The sequence below is a fragment of the Candidozyma pseudohaemuli genome (genome assembly GCF_003013735.1).
Source record: "Candidozyma pseudohaemuli strain B12108 chromosome Unknown scaffold00014, whole genome shotgun sequence".
Lineage (NCBI taxonomy): Eukaryota > Fungi > Ascomycota > Pichiomycetes > Serinales > Metschnikowiaceae > Candidozyma > Candidozyma pseudohaemuli.
In genome coordinates, this window is record NW_020194448.1 from 232,439 (window position 1) to 247,478 (window position 15,040).

Here is a 15,040-nt window from a genome sequence, read left to right on the forward strand (position 1 = left end):
CGTTCACTGAAATTATCGCCATCTTGTGTAACCTCCCACGGGAATATCGCCATGTTCCATGGACTTAAAATATTCGGATTCTTTCGCCTCGATGGATGCACCACCCCGTCATGTCGGCTCTCCGCCCCACGTTTCTCTGCAGTGCAGGCCCACAATCTGTGGGCATAGTTCGCTGATTCTTGGCTGTATCTTGGCTGCAGCATTTTTCTCAAGCACCATTGCTGCACCAGACCCACATATTTCTTTTCTGAGGTGCCGCTTGCCCAGTATATATAGTGCCCCAGTCCTGCCCCGGATCGAGGGTTAATGTTTTGTAGTTTCATCTTTTCTTTCCTTTCCCCTGTCTAACCTACCCTTAAGACAAACACATTTGCATCACTTCTCATCATGTCCTCCTCATCCGTGGACTACAATGAGAAGAATAACGCTCACAAGGAGCAACTGAGAAACGATACTGATGACTCGGGTTCCACCGCTGTCTCCGATACCTCCCTTCTACCTTATAGACTCCCCTACGCCAAGGTTGCGTCCCAGTTTGGCACCAGCATTGACGAGGGGTTAACAACCGCCCAGCATGCCGACCTTTTGAAGAAGTTTGGCCTCAACAACTTGGGCGAAGGCGACAAAGTTTCCTACACCAAATGTCTTGCCCACCAGGTTTTCAATGCCATGATCATGGTTTTGATCATTTCTATGATCATCGCCTTGGCCATTCGTGACTGGATTTCCGGTGGTGTCATTGGTGCCGTCGTTTTCATTAACATTTCCATCGGTTTTGTCCAGGAGGTCAAGGCCGAAAAGACAATGGGCTCTTTGAGATCCTTGTCTTCCCCATCTGCCAGAGTCACCCGTGCCGGTGATGAGTTTGACATCCCTGCCGAAGAAGTTGTCCCCGGTGACATTGTCCATATTAAGGTCGGTGACACTGTTCCCGCTGATTTGAGATTGATTGACACCATGAACTTGGAAACCGATGAGGCTCTTTTGACTGGTGAGTCCTTGCCAGTTGCTAAGAACCAAGATGAGGTTTACCCTGACCCTAAGCAGTATGTCCCAGTTGGTGACAGACTCAACATGGTTTTCTCCTCCTCCGTTGTTGCCAAGGGCAGAGGTGTCGGTATTGCCGTCGCCACTGGTTTGGAGACTGAAATTGGTCAAATCGCCCAGTCTTTGAAGGGTGACTCCGGTATCATTAGAAAGGTTGACAAGTCCGGTGACAAGTCCCCAGGTGCCAAGGAGTACTCTAAGGCTGCTTTTGGTACTATCTGGGACATTATTGGTAACTTTTTGGGTGTTACCGTTGGTACTCCCTTGCAGAGAAAGTTGTCCTGGTTGGCTATTTTCTTGTTCTGGGTCGCTGTTGTTTTTGCCATCGTTGTTATGGCCACTCAGGAGATGAATGTCAACAGAGAAGTCGCCATTTACGCTATTTGTGTTGCCCTTTCCATGATTCCTTCCGCTTTGATTGTCGTCTTGACCATTACTATGGCCGTCGGTGCCCAGGTTATGGTTTCCAAGAACGTTATTGTTAGAAAACTTGACTCTTTGGAGGCCTTGGGTGGTATCAACGATATCTGTTCCGACAAGACCGGTACTTTGACTCAGGGTAGAATGGTTGCCAAGAGAGTGTGGGTTCCATCTGTGGGAACCTTCTCCATGGAGAACTCTAACGAAGCTTTCAACCCAACTGAGGGTGACTTGGCTTTCACTCAGTACTCTCCAAAGTACATCAAGGAGACTGACGAGGAAATTGACTTTTTGCCTATGGACAGATCTAAGCCTGACTCTTTTGCTGAAAACTTCAAGAAGTGGTTGAATGTCGCTACTTTGGCTAACATTGCTTCCGTCCACCAATCTAAGGACGAAGGTTCTGGTGACTTGGTCTGGAAGGCTCATGGTGACGCTACTGAAATTGCTATCCAAGTCTTCTGTTGCAGAGTTGGATTCGGCAGAGAGGAATACTCCAAGGAGTTCAAGCACATTGAAGAATACCCATTCGACTCTTCCATCAAGAGAATGTCTTCTATCTGGCAAATGGGCAACGAGACCAAGATTTTCACTAAGGGTGCCGTCGAGAGAGTCATTCGTAAGTGTACCAAGTGGACTGGTAACCCTGAAGAGAAGACTGACACTGACAAGCTTATTGACTTGACCGAAGAGGACATCGCTCTGATTGAAGCTAACATGGACGCTTTGTCCTCCCAGGGTTTGCGTGTCTTGGCTTTCGCCTCCAGAGACTTTGACTCTTCTAAGGACAAGCTTGACGACAGAGACGCTATTGAGGACAACTTGGTTTTCCACGGTTTGGTTGGTATTTACGACCCTCCAAGATTGGAAACTGCTCCATCTGTTAAGTTGTGTCACAAGGCTGGTATTAACGTTCACATGGTCACTGGTGATCACCCATCTACTGCTAAGGCTATTGCTCAGGAAGTCGGAATTTTGCCCCACAACTTGTACCACTACTCTGATGAGGTGGTCAAGGCCATGTGTATGACTGCTAGTGAGTTCGATGAATTGACTGATGAACAAATCGATGAATTGCCTGTCTTGCCTTTGGTTATCGCCCGTTGTGCCCCTCAGACCAAGGTGAGAATGATTAACGCTTTGCACCGTCGTGAGAAGTTCTGTGCTATGACTGGTGACGGTGTCAACGACTCTCCATCTTTGAAGAAGGCTGATGTTGGTATTGCTATGGGTCAAAACGGTTCTGATGTTGCCAAGGACGCTTCTGATATTGTGTTGACTGACGACAACTTCGCTTCGATCTTGCACGCTATCGAGGAAGGTCGTAGAATGGCTGCTAACATTCAAAAGTTTATCTTGCAGCTTTTGGCTGAGAACGTTGCCCAGGCTATTTACTTGATGGTTGGTTTGGCTTTCCAGGATGTGGATGGTCTTTCTGTTTTCCCATTGTCTCCTGTTGAGGTCTTGTGGATTTTGGTTGTTACTTCTTGTTTCCCAGCCATGGGTTTGGGTCAGGAGAAGGCTGCCGACGATATCTTGGACCAGCCTCCAAACCGTCACATTTTCACCAAGGAAATCATCATCGACATGATTGCCCTCGGTCTTTTCATAGCTATCTCGTGTATGCTTTCTTTCGTCATCGTTGTCTTTGGTGACGGTGATGGTGAGTTGGGTCGTAACTGTAACAACAGTGGTGGTGAGAACTGTGGTTTGGTCTTCAGAGGTAGATCTGCCTCTTTCGCTACCATGACCTGGTGTGCCCTTGTCCTCGCTTGGGAGTGTATTCACCCAACCAACTCCTTGTTCTACATGAGACAAGACACTGACAACCCTTGGTGGAAGCAGACTGCCATCGACCTTTGGGACAACCAGTTCTTGTTCTGGTCCGTCATTGGTGGTTTCGTCACTGTGTTCCCTGTCGTTTACATTCCAGTCATCAATGACAAGGTCTTCCTTCACGACCCAATCGGTTGGGAATGGGGTTTGTCATTCGCGTGTGTTCTTTTCTTCTTCGTCGCCGCTGAGGCATGGAAGTGGGGTAAGAGAGTCTACAAGAGAAAGTGGAGCCCTAAGGTCAAGAATCCAGAGTACGAGTTGGAGAGAAACGACCCATTCAAGAGGTACGCTTCCTTCTCGAGACAAAACACCATGGACCCAGATATGCTTGCTTAAGCTTTCACTTCCATTAGACATGTCTTTACGTTTTAAGTTATTTGGGTTGGCATGCGCTGGTTTATCGCGTGTGAAATTTTAGGTTTATTCATTATACAGCCGTCATAGTAATTCATCATTCGTTCATTGCGAGCATTACATATATATACCCGCTTAGATAACGACAAATTACAATAAAGATTTTTAATTTACCTTTTCTGCCTCTACTGGGCCAATTGATTCTATTCTACTATATATACATTAACGCAAATCTTGGTTCTTCACTTCAAAATGACCGCCCAAATGCTCAGTGACTCCAAATTTTTGGATGGTGCCCTCCTTTGTAGACTTGTCCACATCTACCACTGTAATTGATGTGTTGAATGGGACTTTCAAGTTCTCTTCTTGGAGGCCTTCTCCCAAGCTGTAACCCTTGGCCTTGTATAAGTGGTTGGAGAACGAGGTAATTACACCACCATGTGTACAGACCAAAACGTTAGTGTAGTCTTCAGCCTCTGCTTTCTTCACCAAAAGATCCCATTCTTCTTGAACACGACCTCTAAGTTCATGTTCTTTTTCTCCCATTTGTTTAAATTGAGCCCCGTATTTCTCCTTGGCATCGACAATGTTCATGCCTTGAACTGGACCCATCATACGCTCTCTCATGTTTGGCGTAACTCTGACAAGATCTTTTGTCAAATGTGGGTTGTTCTGTAAAATGTCCTTGATGGTGCTGATACACCGACACAAGTCTGAGGTCACACAGTAATCAAATTTATAATCTTCTAGGTAGTGGGCTACTTTAGCTGCCTGTTCCTTTCCGGTTTCATCTATGTCTATATCAAGGTGTCCCTGGATGACCTTCTTGGAGTTATATTCTGTGCGTCCGTGACGGACGACAAAGATACGGACTTTGGAGGGGTCCTCGTTAGGCTTAATTTCTCTAGTCATGAAGAGAGGTAGGCAAAAGTTAGCCAAGCATCGTTCCATTAATTAAGTGAAAATCCTGCATAGTACATAAAAGATAAGGCCGAGTCCCCTAGCGTTATCTAGGGCCGGCGGTAGAGCAAAAATCCTGATTTCACACCTACCTTCGTATACAAGAGCTGTGCTCTGTGATTCTCGAACTGCGTGCTCCAGTAGCATTTCGGACAGTTAAGGCGATCTGCCTCCTTGTATCCAAACTCAATCAAACCCCTTCCAACTCCCTTGAGCCGAGAAGCCGAGCTCACGTACAAGTCGTTCAAGTATAAAGCGTTCTCAACGGTCCAAGTGTTGCGGTGAGTCAAATAGTTGATGAACCCGATAATCTTGCCAGTGTCATCCACAGCAACAGCGGAATATACTGGCTCGTTTTCATCAAGAAATCTGTTGAAGGTCGTCTCTGTAGCCTCATCTGTGACTCTGTCTAGCGCATTGTAGAATTTCAAGTAAGAATCCTCTGGTGCATTCCACAATGCTTTCCACAGTGCTTTATCGCCCGCTTCGATTGGTCTGATCGAAAATGACATGTTCGTCAAAATTGACGTGTGGCTAGCGCATTTATATACATCATGGTTGCGAAACCCGCTAAGACTCACTCCGTTATGCTGAAGGGGTAAACGCGGGGCTATGACTCAGGGTCCAGACAGCACTGCTGTATTTTTTTACTTAACTCAGAACTAAAAGGCCGCCACTGTCCAGCCCATCTTCTCACATGTCTCGCCCCAATCGATGGTCAAAAGTCCGTCTGGATTGGCGATCCAGATCTGCTCCACAATGTGCCTGACATTGTGAACATTGAACACTTTGTAGTAAGTTTGCAAACGTGTGAACTTATGCCTAAGCTCAATACGGTCCATCTCCTTGTAACAGGCGAGGCCACAAAGAAGCATTACCTTCGTAACGGCGGCTCTGAGATCGCATTCAATGAGTACGTCTAGTAGCTTGAAAGTTTCCAAGAGAACGCCTTGTACTTCAGGGGTTCTCGGAGGGAGATCCCTGATATACATAAGCACATAGAGCTTGCACGTGTTTCTGAAGGCCTCAAAAAGTGTGTGATGGTTGTGGAGTTGACTCGGTTCGATAAAGCATTCTTGGTTCTTGCGAGGCTTGCAGGCTTCGACTTTTGCCCAGAGCCGTTTCCCTTGCTTTTCAGTTTCTTTGTAGTGTTGGGAACGACGGCTGTTGAGGAGATTTATGTCGATGGAAGGGTCGTGGGCGACATTCTTACTGTCTTCATTAAGGGTTCTTCTGACGGACGATAAAACGGAGTAGGATTGTAGAATTTCACAAAGCACCAAGAATATCAGGTGCATACAGCCCTGAAGAGGGTCGATTCCATAAGTGTAGTCGGTTTCGTCTTTGAAAGGCGAGCCATACTCTTCGGCAGTAAGCAAAGTGCCATGTTTGAGTGACTCGGACGACATAACGTCGTTGTAGTGGAGATTGGAAATGACCCATTTAGCGCTGTTGGAGTAGTTCATTTTGGCCAAGAAGTTTTTGGTTGAGCCGAAGCCACGGATAAGCTCACCACACTTGCGGTGGTGGTGAACCCATTCTTTGGTGTCACCTGAGCAAACGCCGATACCGGCTGCATTCAAGTGGAAACATATTAGGTTGAATTTGTCTTGATCGTCGAGCACTTTGTTCGAATAGAACCGTTGTAAGGATAGGTCTGCCTCGTGCATTCTTGACTTGAGGCTTGCTGAGTTGGGTCCATCGACAAATAATGCACCCCATGCCGCAAGAAGCCGTAGCACACTCTCATCACGGTAAGAGACGCCAGTGAAGGTCGAGGCGAAGTGGTTTTGGCAGGATTTGGGGGAGATGCAGATGCGATGAATTATTTCGTTGTGGAAGAAATAAACAAGCTGGTAGCCTCTTTCGTCGAGAATCAACCGGAACGGATCGATGGGCTCCACGAGAATATTTGGCTGCATGGCCTTTTGCTTGTCAAGGGGTACGAGGCTGTAGTCTTGATTGGGGAACTCAGTTTCAGCGGGGTGGTCTTTGGATCCCGGGGAAAGAAACAAGAACTCGTCGAACTCTGCGGGTCCGTGCTCGGGCTCGAGCTTGACCGGCACCTTTGTGTCCAAAACAGCCTCGATAGGCTCGTCCATAGGTGCTATTGATGTCTCTGGCAGTATTTCAGCCGACCCCGATGAGGCTGGAGCGTCTTCGGAGATGCCTTGGAGAGAAGTCCTCGACTTTACCTGGGCCAGCTCCAGGTACACACACTGGATGCCTCTGGTGGTACATAGGCCACAGCTGGGCCGTTGCTCGTCACACTTCTTCTTTCTCATTCGACAGCACAAGCAGCCCGTCTTGGATCGGGTTCTCTTTGGCTTCCCCGTGACGGTGGAGATGTTGGCCTGGTTGAGATCATCTGCTGACCGCACCACGATCTGCTTCAAGGAGTTGGCCTGGAGCGTGGTGTACATGGTTTGAGGTGTTTACAGATGGAGAAGATGGTTTAGATATAATTGTAGGAGCCGTTGGGAGGGTGCCTGCACCTGGACAGCATCCACGCAGCGGGTGAAGTCGTCGTGCAGGCTGTCACCACAAGGGTCCATCGAAAAGGGCTCTTAGAGCCGCTCAAAAAGAGCCAAACTTGACAAGCAACTAGGGGCATGTTGGTTTTCGAAGCAACTTTTTTTTCCATCCGCCGTACCCTATCCTATCGTCTATACCTCCAGTGTTTCCCAAGTCTTGGCACCAGAGGGCTGAGGCTACGCAGGCTGGCCCGGTTCGCCGCAGTCCAGCACACTGGGGAATCTTCGATGCGCCCCACCGCGATTAAGCGAACTTGTCTCTGGAAACAACCACAAAACCCATAGACGAAAAGGCCGCAGAGGTCTGGAGGCGCAGGAAAATTAGCTTTGCTGCGGTAATTACACGCTGGCGGAGCCGGGAAAACGGGTGCAGTCGTGGGAAGCGGCTTCCGGGAAGGTTCTGCCTGAGCAATTCTCTTGACTAAAAAACACTACCGCCGTGCGTCGTCTTTTGCAAACAACCCTCTCGCTGACTCAGCTGGCCGAAACATGCTCAAAGGGTCCTCGAGACCCTGGTTTTTTGCAACCAACTCAGCTTGATGTAGGAAATTAGGGGATGGCTCGGGGATGCCCATTGTACCGAGCCCAACAATGTTCTTTGTGCCAGTGCTACCCCAAGGTATGCAAAGAGTCATGAGTCAGCCCATCACTCTGGGTTTGTGTCACTTGACGCTTTGCTCTAGCGATCTGGTCGCACCTTCGGTGTCACTGCTGTTGCAGATCAAAGCCCCCAGGTTCTAGTGGTAGGTTAGCTTTGTGGATTCATTTGAGGTTGGCTAGATTGGTTTTTCCGTGGAGAAGCAGCTGCGCCGTGAACAATGGCCTCGCGCCATTTCAGCCACTTTTCGGATAAACTTCCTCCGGCTTTGCTCCGGTCCACAAGTGTCACAAGAATACTTTTTGACATTCCCTGTTCCTGCCAAGCTTCTGGACCCGACCACGCTTTTCGAGACATACGCTACGATCTTCAGGAGTATCTTGAGAGCAAAACTCCGGTTATGAGCAGTGAGTGCCCAATTTGTATGGAGGCCGAACTTCCATGCTCACCAGAGTAGCGAACCACGCAGCCAATTACGAGCCTTGATGGGACTTTTGGGCCGATCGATCGAAAAAGAAGATCTATATGTGTATTGATTTTATTCAACTAAACTTTGGTGTAATGTCTTCCAGTAGCCCGTCTCATTGCTAATGGGGCGCGACCCAGATATCAAATACCCCACAACGGCCTGGAGGCACAAAGTGGAAAGGCCTTAAGAATCACCACAGACATGAGCGAAACTAAGAAACGTGGCAAGTACGGCAGGCCCTGTGACTTGTGCTCCTCAAGAAGAGTTCGGTGTATATTCCCCGAGGGCTCTGAACGGTGCCAGGGCTGTATCAACCACAATACACAATGCACACAGAACAGAATCCGAAAGAAGTCCGGTCCAAAAGCAAGAAAGGCTTTAGAGGATACGCCTAGAGCGTTGCCTTATACGCCTTTGCCGGACACCCGGTTGGATATGAGTACTCCGAGGCCGGTTCCTGTGGAGGAGTCTTACACCGAGTTGATGGACCCCTATATTGCCAGAATATCCCTAGATAAATTGATTGCGTATCTTCAGGTCTACCAAACGTGGTTTTACGGCTACTGGCCGGTGCTCTCGGTTGCAGAGATCATCTCGAAAATCACAAACTCTAATCTGATGAGTGAATCCATAGACTCGATAAGATTGACAGAAAAAAACGTCTTTTACTACAGTCTAGCGTGCTCCGTTTGTGCCGCTATAGCCACTCAAATGACCTTTGTTTCAGTGAAAGATAGACTCGTCAATGATGCTTTCAGCTGTCTGGACACAGAGTACGCCGACGAGGCCAAACGGGCTAGGAACTTGTTTGATTACACGAGTAATCCCAACGTCGAAACCCTTCTTTCATCGTTCTTCCTCTACGCCCATTACACGAATCGCAAGGGCAGAACTAACCAGGCGATCATACACTTGAGGGAAGCCATCTCCGTGTCCCAGCTTTTGGGGTTTCACGACCAAGCCACCTACCAAACCAAGTCGGCGGCGGAGAAACATCGTTGGCAAAAAATATATTATACCTTGCTTGTCACTGAGCGGTTTGTATCATTTGAGGATGCAATGCCTGTTATTCTTGATCCAACAATTGCACTACCGCTGCTTGAAAACGAGGAGTATCCGAGTCTATTGGTCGGGTTCATTGAGCTTGTCAAGGTCTTTTCAGTTCCTCATAAACACTTTTTTGAAGAGGTCCACATGAAAGGCGGCAACCAAAAAATTGAGGCATTCAAAGACTATCTCCAAAATCACGACAATGCCCAAAAAACCAAGTGTATTCTTGAAGTCCAATCACGGCTCGACCAGCCCCTAGTCCAAACAACGAAGGCTTCTGATTCGCAAAAGCTCAACATTTACCTTTCCCGTTCTTGGATCCAAGCAATTGCCTGGCATATCACATTTGAAAACGGACTACTCACATATACGTCGGAACAATCAGTCAACTGCCTAGCAAAAGATTTCCCCATAAAAATAGCCAGGGATTTCTTAGCGTCAACAAAGGACCTTCCTGCTGTGGCATTCGAGGCGAATGGACCAGGAGTGTGCATCAAGCTACTCGAAATAGCCAACTCGCTTGTATTTGCCGTGCCAGGATCGTATAGCAAATCGATTTTGGCAGATAGTCTAAATTCGATCTTTATGCTTGTCAACCAATTCAAAAATCATATTACGCTACCAATGGATGTTTACAACAAGGTGGCCAGAAAAATCTCTTCATTTTCCACCCATGTTGAAAGACCCTTGTCCCTCGAATCTCCGGCTACAGCTGCCATTCAAGAATTGTTCGACGATGAAGACATAGAAGAACAAAGCGGCTCCTGTCTCGGAAGCTCAGAACTTCTGCCCACAGACAGAAATCCCTCATTTACGCAGCTTTTCAAGCAATTGGGCGCAGCATATCCTCAGGCGATGGTGAACGCCTTGAGTGGTATCTCAAGCCAGGACGAAAATGCCGTCTTGGCGAGGAACGATCTATTCGAAAGCTCCCCTTCATTATCACATTTCATGCACCCTCCATGAAGTCTATTGAAGAGATGAGTTAGCGCCGTATTGAGAAGAAAATTCCCTTTGTTCTAATTCCACTGGCGTGGGGGATGGGTTGAAAAGTGCACTTGGCAAGCAATGTGAAGAAATCGCTCATAGACTTCTCCGATACCGCTCCGGATCAATGTCCACAGATTTTATCGCAGGGTTGCATAATTTGCGGCTCTCAAAAGCTGCAAATGGATCATGGAAGCGAGTGGGGTGATCGGGTGCGTAAATCTCGCAAAAATATTTTGAAACATTACGAAAAACCCAACTTGCGACAGCAGTCCGGCATCGATTATTTCCAAATTGGCATCTGTTGATAGTGGGGGAGGCGGGGCTGAACGGCGCGCCAAGGTCCAAGCATCGGGGAAACGCAAGAACTCGCAATAATTGGATCTCTGGGTGCTTGAAACGCGGGCAGGTACATCTCAAAGATTGCTTTTTCAATATTTCCGAGATTATGCTCTTGGGCCCTTTCCCCGTGTTTTCGCCAAATTTTACGAAGCTGTCATTGCCGCACGCATACAGCTCGTAAACCTCAGATTCTCCGAGAATCCAAGTCTCAGGCTTCGATGACTACCTCATTCAATTTTGTAACACACACCTTGACTCAACATAATGAGTCAATGTATACAATGAAAGCCCTGAAGTTTTGCCCGCTGTTGGCTTTGTCTTGCATTCTTCCGTCCTTTGTGAAGGCTTCAAGCGGGACCCGCGATCGGAATTTCTCCGGTATTCTTGCGTCAAAGAACATTGGCCGTATAGACTACCCCAGACTCACTATAGCCGCCCTTGCCTTGGCGTCTCAGGTTACCTAGCGGGGCCTTTGTTGCCCCACATCGGCTTTCTACCCGTGTCATAGGTGTTGCAGCGGGTAACGATGTATAAATTCAAGGAGACCGCTGGCTGGTTTTGATCTTCATCAAAATTTGATCTAACTGAATATGACTGACCACATTGAAGATGTCAAAAAGCCTGAGTTGACTACTCACATCAGCGACAAGGATGAGAAGGAATCGACTGAGTCTATGGACGTCTATGCTCAAGAGTACATGGCCAAGTTTTTGGATATCTCTAACAACGCTAAGGAGAATGATAGCAAAGAGAAAACTATGCCTCTTAAAGAAGGTCTCAAGACCTTTCCAAAGGCTGCTATGTGGTCTGTGATTTTGTCTTCCGCAATCATCATGGAGGGATACGATCTTAACCTTATCAATTCGTTTTATTCATTTCCCGATTTTGTCAGAACCTTTGGTGAATACTATCCAGAGAGTGACAGATGGGAGATTCCTGCTCAGTGGCAGACTGGTCTCAGTATGGCTGTCGCCTGTGGTCAGGTCTTTGGTTTGTTCGCCGCAGGTTATATTTCTGAAAGATGGGGATACAGAAAGACTTTGATCTGGGCTTTGCTTTTGGTTACTGGTTTGATCTTTATCGTTTTCTTCGCTCAAAATATCGCTATGTTACTTGTCGGTGAACTTTTGCTTGGTTTCCCATGGGGTGCATTCCAGACCATGACTTTGTCTTATGCTTCTGAGGTTTGTCCAACTGTCTTGCGTTTGTACTTGACGACCTATGTCAATGTCTGTTGGGTCATTGGCCAGTTGATCTCTTCTGCTGTGTTGAGAGGCCTTGTGGACTCTAATATTCCTGATTCCTGGAAAATCCCATTCGGCCTCCAGTGGGTCTGGCCTGTTCCCATCGCCATTGGTGTATACTTTGCTCCCGAATCGCCTTGGTGGTTGGTTAAAAAGGGTAGATACAATGAGGCAAAGCATTCGCTCGAAAGATTGTTGACTGAAAATGAACACTTGCCAGACAAGAAGGTCATGTCGCAAGCAATGGTGGACAAAATGAAGTTGACGATCAAAGAGGAAGATGCCATCAGTGCTGGTGTATCTTTCAGGGACTGCTTCAGGAGAAAGAACATCAGAAGAACAAGAATTTCGTGTATTACATGGTTGATGCAAAATATCACTGGTTCCGCTTTCATGGGATATTCCACTTACTTCTACTTGCAAGCAGGTTTATCCACGAACATGTCTTTCACGTTCTCGATTATCCAGTACGCTTTGGGTATCATCGGAACTTTGGTCGCCTGGTTCTCATCCCAGAAGCTTGGTCGTTACCAATTATTCTTCACTGGTATGGTATTGCAGTTCCTTATCTTACTCACCACTGGTATCCTCGGCTGCTTCCCTAGTGATGCAACTTCATGGGGTGTTGGCTCTTTGCTTTTGGTTTTCACTTTTGTTTATGACTCTGGTGTTGGTCCAATCACTTATTGTTTGGTGACGGAGATGCCATCGGCTAACTTGAGAACCAAGACTGTTATCTTGGCGAGAAATTGTTACAATATTGCTGGTATTATTATTGCCATCGTCATGCCCTACATGTTGAACCCAACAGCTTGGGACTGGAGAGCAAAGACTGGTTTCTTCTGGGCTGGTTTTGCCTTCTTGGCTTGTGTTTGGTGTTACTTCGACATGCCAGAAACCAAAAACAGAACTTTTGCAGAATTGGACTATTTGTTCGAAAAGGGAGTTCCAGCTAGAAAGTTCAAGCTGACTAACGCCGATATCTTCGATATTGATGAAATGATGGGTAAACTTGGTGAGGACGGAGTTAGAGACATGGTTGAGTCTAACCGTCTTGAGAACAGCACTATTGAAAAGGTTTAAAATAAAATTTCACAGCTGAGCACGCAAGCAAGTCTCACTAATGCTCGCGAGCGAGCTCATTTCAGTTCTTACAAAATATCAATAGTTGTTCAAATAAAGTAAAGTTAAATTGTAAAAAACGTATTCATTGAAAGGTAAGGAGTGGCCGGCAACACTTACAACTGGTCTTCCTTGACTAGTTGTTCTTGTCACCATGATGTGCGATGCTAGTGGTTAAGGAGCAGCCAATTATTCGTCTTCGATATCTGTCTCGAGGTCACACATAGACCGGCAGTTTGGACAGTAAAATTGAGGATAGCTCTTGATAATGATGGGTCGTATGCACTTGTAGTGCCATGAGTGTGAACAAGGACTTATAAATAGCGCTTGACAAGGCTCGAGCTTGAGAAGACAAATAGCACATTCAGAGAGCTCGGAGTTGCCATCGTCCTTGTCCGATTCAAGACCCAAACGTTTCATCTTCTTGTGAATGTCCAAGTTGAATTGATTCACCTTACGCTGCCAGCTTCTGTTAAACTCACAACGCATCTTTACGCATCTGTAAACTTCTTCAGTTCCGCCTCTGTAGTCCAAACCCAACTGCACAATGTCACCGTCTATTAGCGGCCAGAGCGTCAGCTCTTGAGATGCCTGAGATAAACGTACGTTATTAAGGAAAGTACCTGACGATGACTTGCAGTCCTTGAGGAACCACGATCCGTCTTCATTGCACTGGAACATGGCATGGGTACGAGACACAACTTTAGACTTGAAGACGATGGGTGCCGAAGAGCCCTGCGGGGCATGAGCAGCACTTTTGTTCTTCTCAGTGTATCTGCCTATGGAGATCAGCTCTTTAGGCTTGATACGGCGGATCATAGGTGAAAAGTAGAGACCTGTGTTGGAGGTCAGATGGTCGATGATGGGGGTCAAACGAACGGAGTAAAAGCCGTCCTTGTCCTTTCCAGAAGCGTCTTCTTCCTTAATAGCCTCAGCCTCGGCAGTCTCCTCGGAGATGATGGGCTGGCTGCGCACCATAGTGTCTTGACGGGCCAAGAAGGGAGGCTGGGCCTGGTTTTCGCTCAGCGAGTTGGAGGATCCGGCAGAATTGTTCAAGTCTGCAGAGGCATCGGTGAACCCGTTGAGGTTGGCGATGGTGGGACTGTTGGACATGAAGTAGTGGGTTTGTGGAGGTGGATGCGAATGCGTATGCGAGTGGGGATGCGAGTCTGTTTGGTTATGGGAATGCAGGTGGCCGGCGTGAGTGTCCAGGGAAGTCAGGTTGGAGTGAGAGCCTCTGATGGTGTTGGAAAGGGAGCTGAGGAAGGATAAGCCGAAGGAGGGACGTCTGGCCAACCCAGATTGTTGGGGTCTTGTAGGTGGAGTTCTACTAGCAGCAGAGGCGGGCGGAGCTGCCGGAACAGCGGAACCTGAGCCAGAGGAAGCCCCCGAGAAGGCTCCTGATGAAGCTCCGGATGAGCCTAATGATTGTGCGCCTTGTTGTTGTGAGGCCTGCGGCTCGACCGTCTGATTAGTGACCGCGATGGAACCAGAACCGGAGCGCTGGATCTGTGCTGGGCCTGATGACGATGCAGAGACCGAGACAGGAGCTGTAGAGCTTGGTTCAGCAGAGCTGGAGCCATTTAAACCAGTTCCTGTGGCCGTTCTGTCCTCCAGGCTGGTCAGGTTGTCCTGGGTATCATGGGGGTAAGGCGCCAGAGGTCCGCTATTGGAGCGTAGGCCAAAGGGAGGAGGGCTGTTAGCATCTCCTAAGGCGTCGTGGATCTCTGGGGAAGACGTCACGGGAGGGTTGCTAGGCAGCCCTGGAGCCAGGTTATCGGATGAAAGCGGCGACCTGTCGCTGGACTTTGAAAGAGTCCTTACTGGGGTCAGGCTTGCCACAGCGACGGAATCAGTCATTATATTTGGGAAATAGCAAGAACCGCAGAGCAGCCAGAAAAGAACAAGTGGTTGTGGTAAGCAGCCGAGTGAGGTAATTAAAGGGAGGGCCAAAAAAATACACAGAAAAAATGTGACACAGCAAATAGACAGGCCATTCCCAAGTCAGGCAAAACACCAAATTCCACAGATTCCGAGCATAAAGAGATCAGGCCCGCTTCTCCTGCCGCCTGTTACT

At 47.7% G+C, this 15,040-nt stretch overlaps 7 protein-coding genes across 7 annotated transcripts; 3 read left to right on the forward strand and 4 right to left on the reverse strand.

The window, feature by feature from the left end:
• Positions 1 to 387: 387 nt before the first annotated feature.
• On the forward strand, positions 388 to 3,639 carry ENA2 (Na(+)-exporting P-type ATPase; the record flags this gene model as incomplete). The annotated part of the gene is made up of 1 exon (XM_024859757.1): positions 388 to 3,639. The coding sequence occupies one exon, from the start codon at positions 388 to 390 to the stop codon at positions 3,637 to 3,639; it is 3,252 nt and encodes a 1,083-aa protein (XP_024712139.1).
• Positions 3,640 to 3,879: 240 nt separating this feature from the next.
• On the reverse strand, positions 3,880 to 4,569 carry C7M61_004438 (phosphoglycerate mutase; the record flags this gene model as incomplete). Its single annotated transcript, XM_024859758.1, has 1 exon — positions 3,880 to 4,569. The coding sequence occupies one exon, from the start codon at positions 4,567 to 4,569 to the stop codon at positions 3,880 to 3,882; it is 690 nt and encodes a 229-aa protein (XP_024712140.1).
• Positions 4,570 to 4,667: 98 nt separating this feature from the next.
• Positions 4,668 to 5,129, reverse strand: HPA2 (D-amino-acid N-acetyltransferase; the record flags this gene model as incomplete). Its single annotated transcript, XM_024859759.1, has 1 exon — positions 4,668 to 5,129. One exon carries the CDS (start codon positions 5,127 to 5,129, stop codon positions 4,668 to 4,670), a length of 462 nt encoding a protein of 153 aa, XP_024712141.1.
• Positions 5,130 to 5,279: 150 nt separating this feature from the next.
• On the reverse strand, positions 5,280 to 7,040 carry C7M61_004440 (Zn(II)2Cys6 transcription factor; the record flags this gene model as incomplete). The annotated part of the gene is made up of 1 exon (XM_024859760.1): positions 5,280 to 7,040. The coding sequence occupies one exon, from the start codon at positions 7,038 to 7,040 to the stop codon at positions 5,280 to 5,282; it is 1,761 nt and encodes a 586-aa protein (XP_024712142.1).
• Positions 7,041 to 8,419: 1,379 nt separating this feature from the next.
• Positions 8,420 to 10,234, forward strand: C7M61_004441 (uncharacterized protein; the record flags this gene model as incomplete). The annotated part of the gene is made up of 1 exon (XM_024859761.1): positions 8,420 to 10,234. The coding sequence occupies one exon, from the start codon at positions 8,420 to 8,422 to the stop codon at positions 10,232 to 10,234; it is 1,815 nt and encodes a 604-aa protein (XP_024712143.1).
• Positions 10,235 to 11,187: 953 nt separating this feature from the next.
• Positions 11,188 to 12,924, forward strand: MAL31 (maltose permease; the record flags this gene model as incomplete). The annotated part of the gene is made up of 1 exon (XM_024859762.1): positions 11,188 to 12,924. The coding sequence occupies one exon, from the start codon at positions 11,188 to 11,190 to the stop codon at positions 12,922 to 12,924; it is 1,737 nt and encodes a 578-aa protein (XP_024712144.1).
• Positions 12,925 to 13,152: 228 nt separating this feature from the next.
• Positions 13,153 to 14,823, reverse strand: C7M61_004443 (ubiquitin-conjugating protein; the record flags this gene model as incomplete). Its single annotated transcript, XM_024859763.1, has 1 exon — positions 13,153 to 14,823. The coding sequence occupies one exon, from the start codon at positions 14,821 to 14,823 to the stop codon at positions 13,153 to 13,155; it is 1,671 nt and encodes a 556-aa protein (XP_024712145.1).
• Between the last annotated feature and the right edge of the window lie 217 nt (positions 14,824 to 15,040).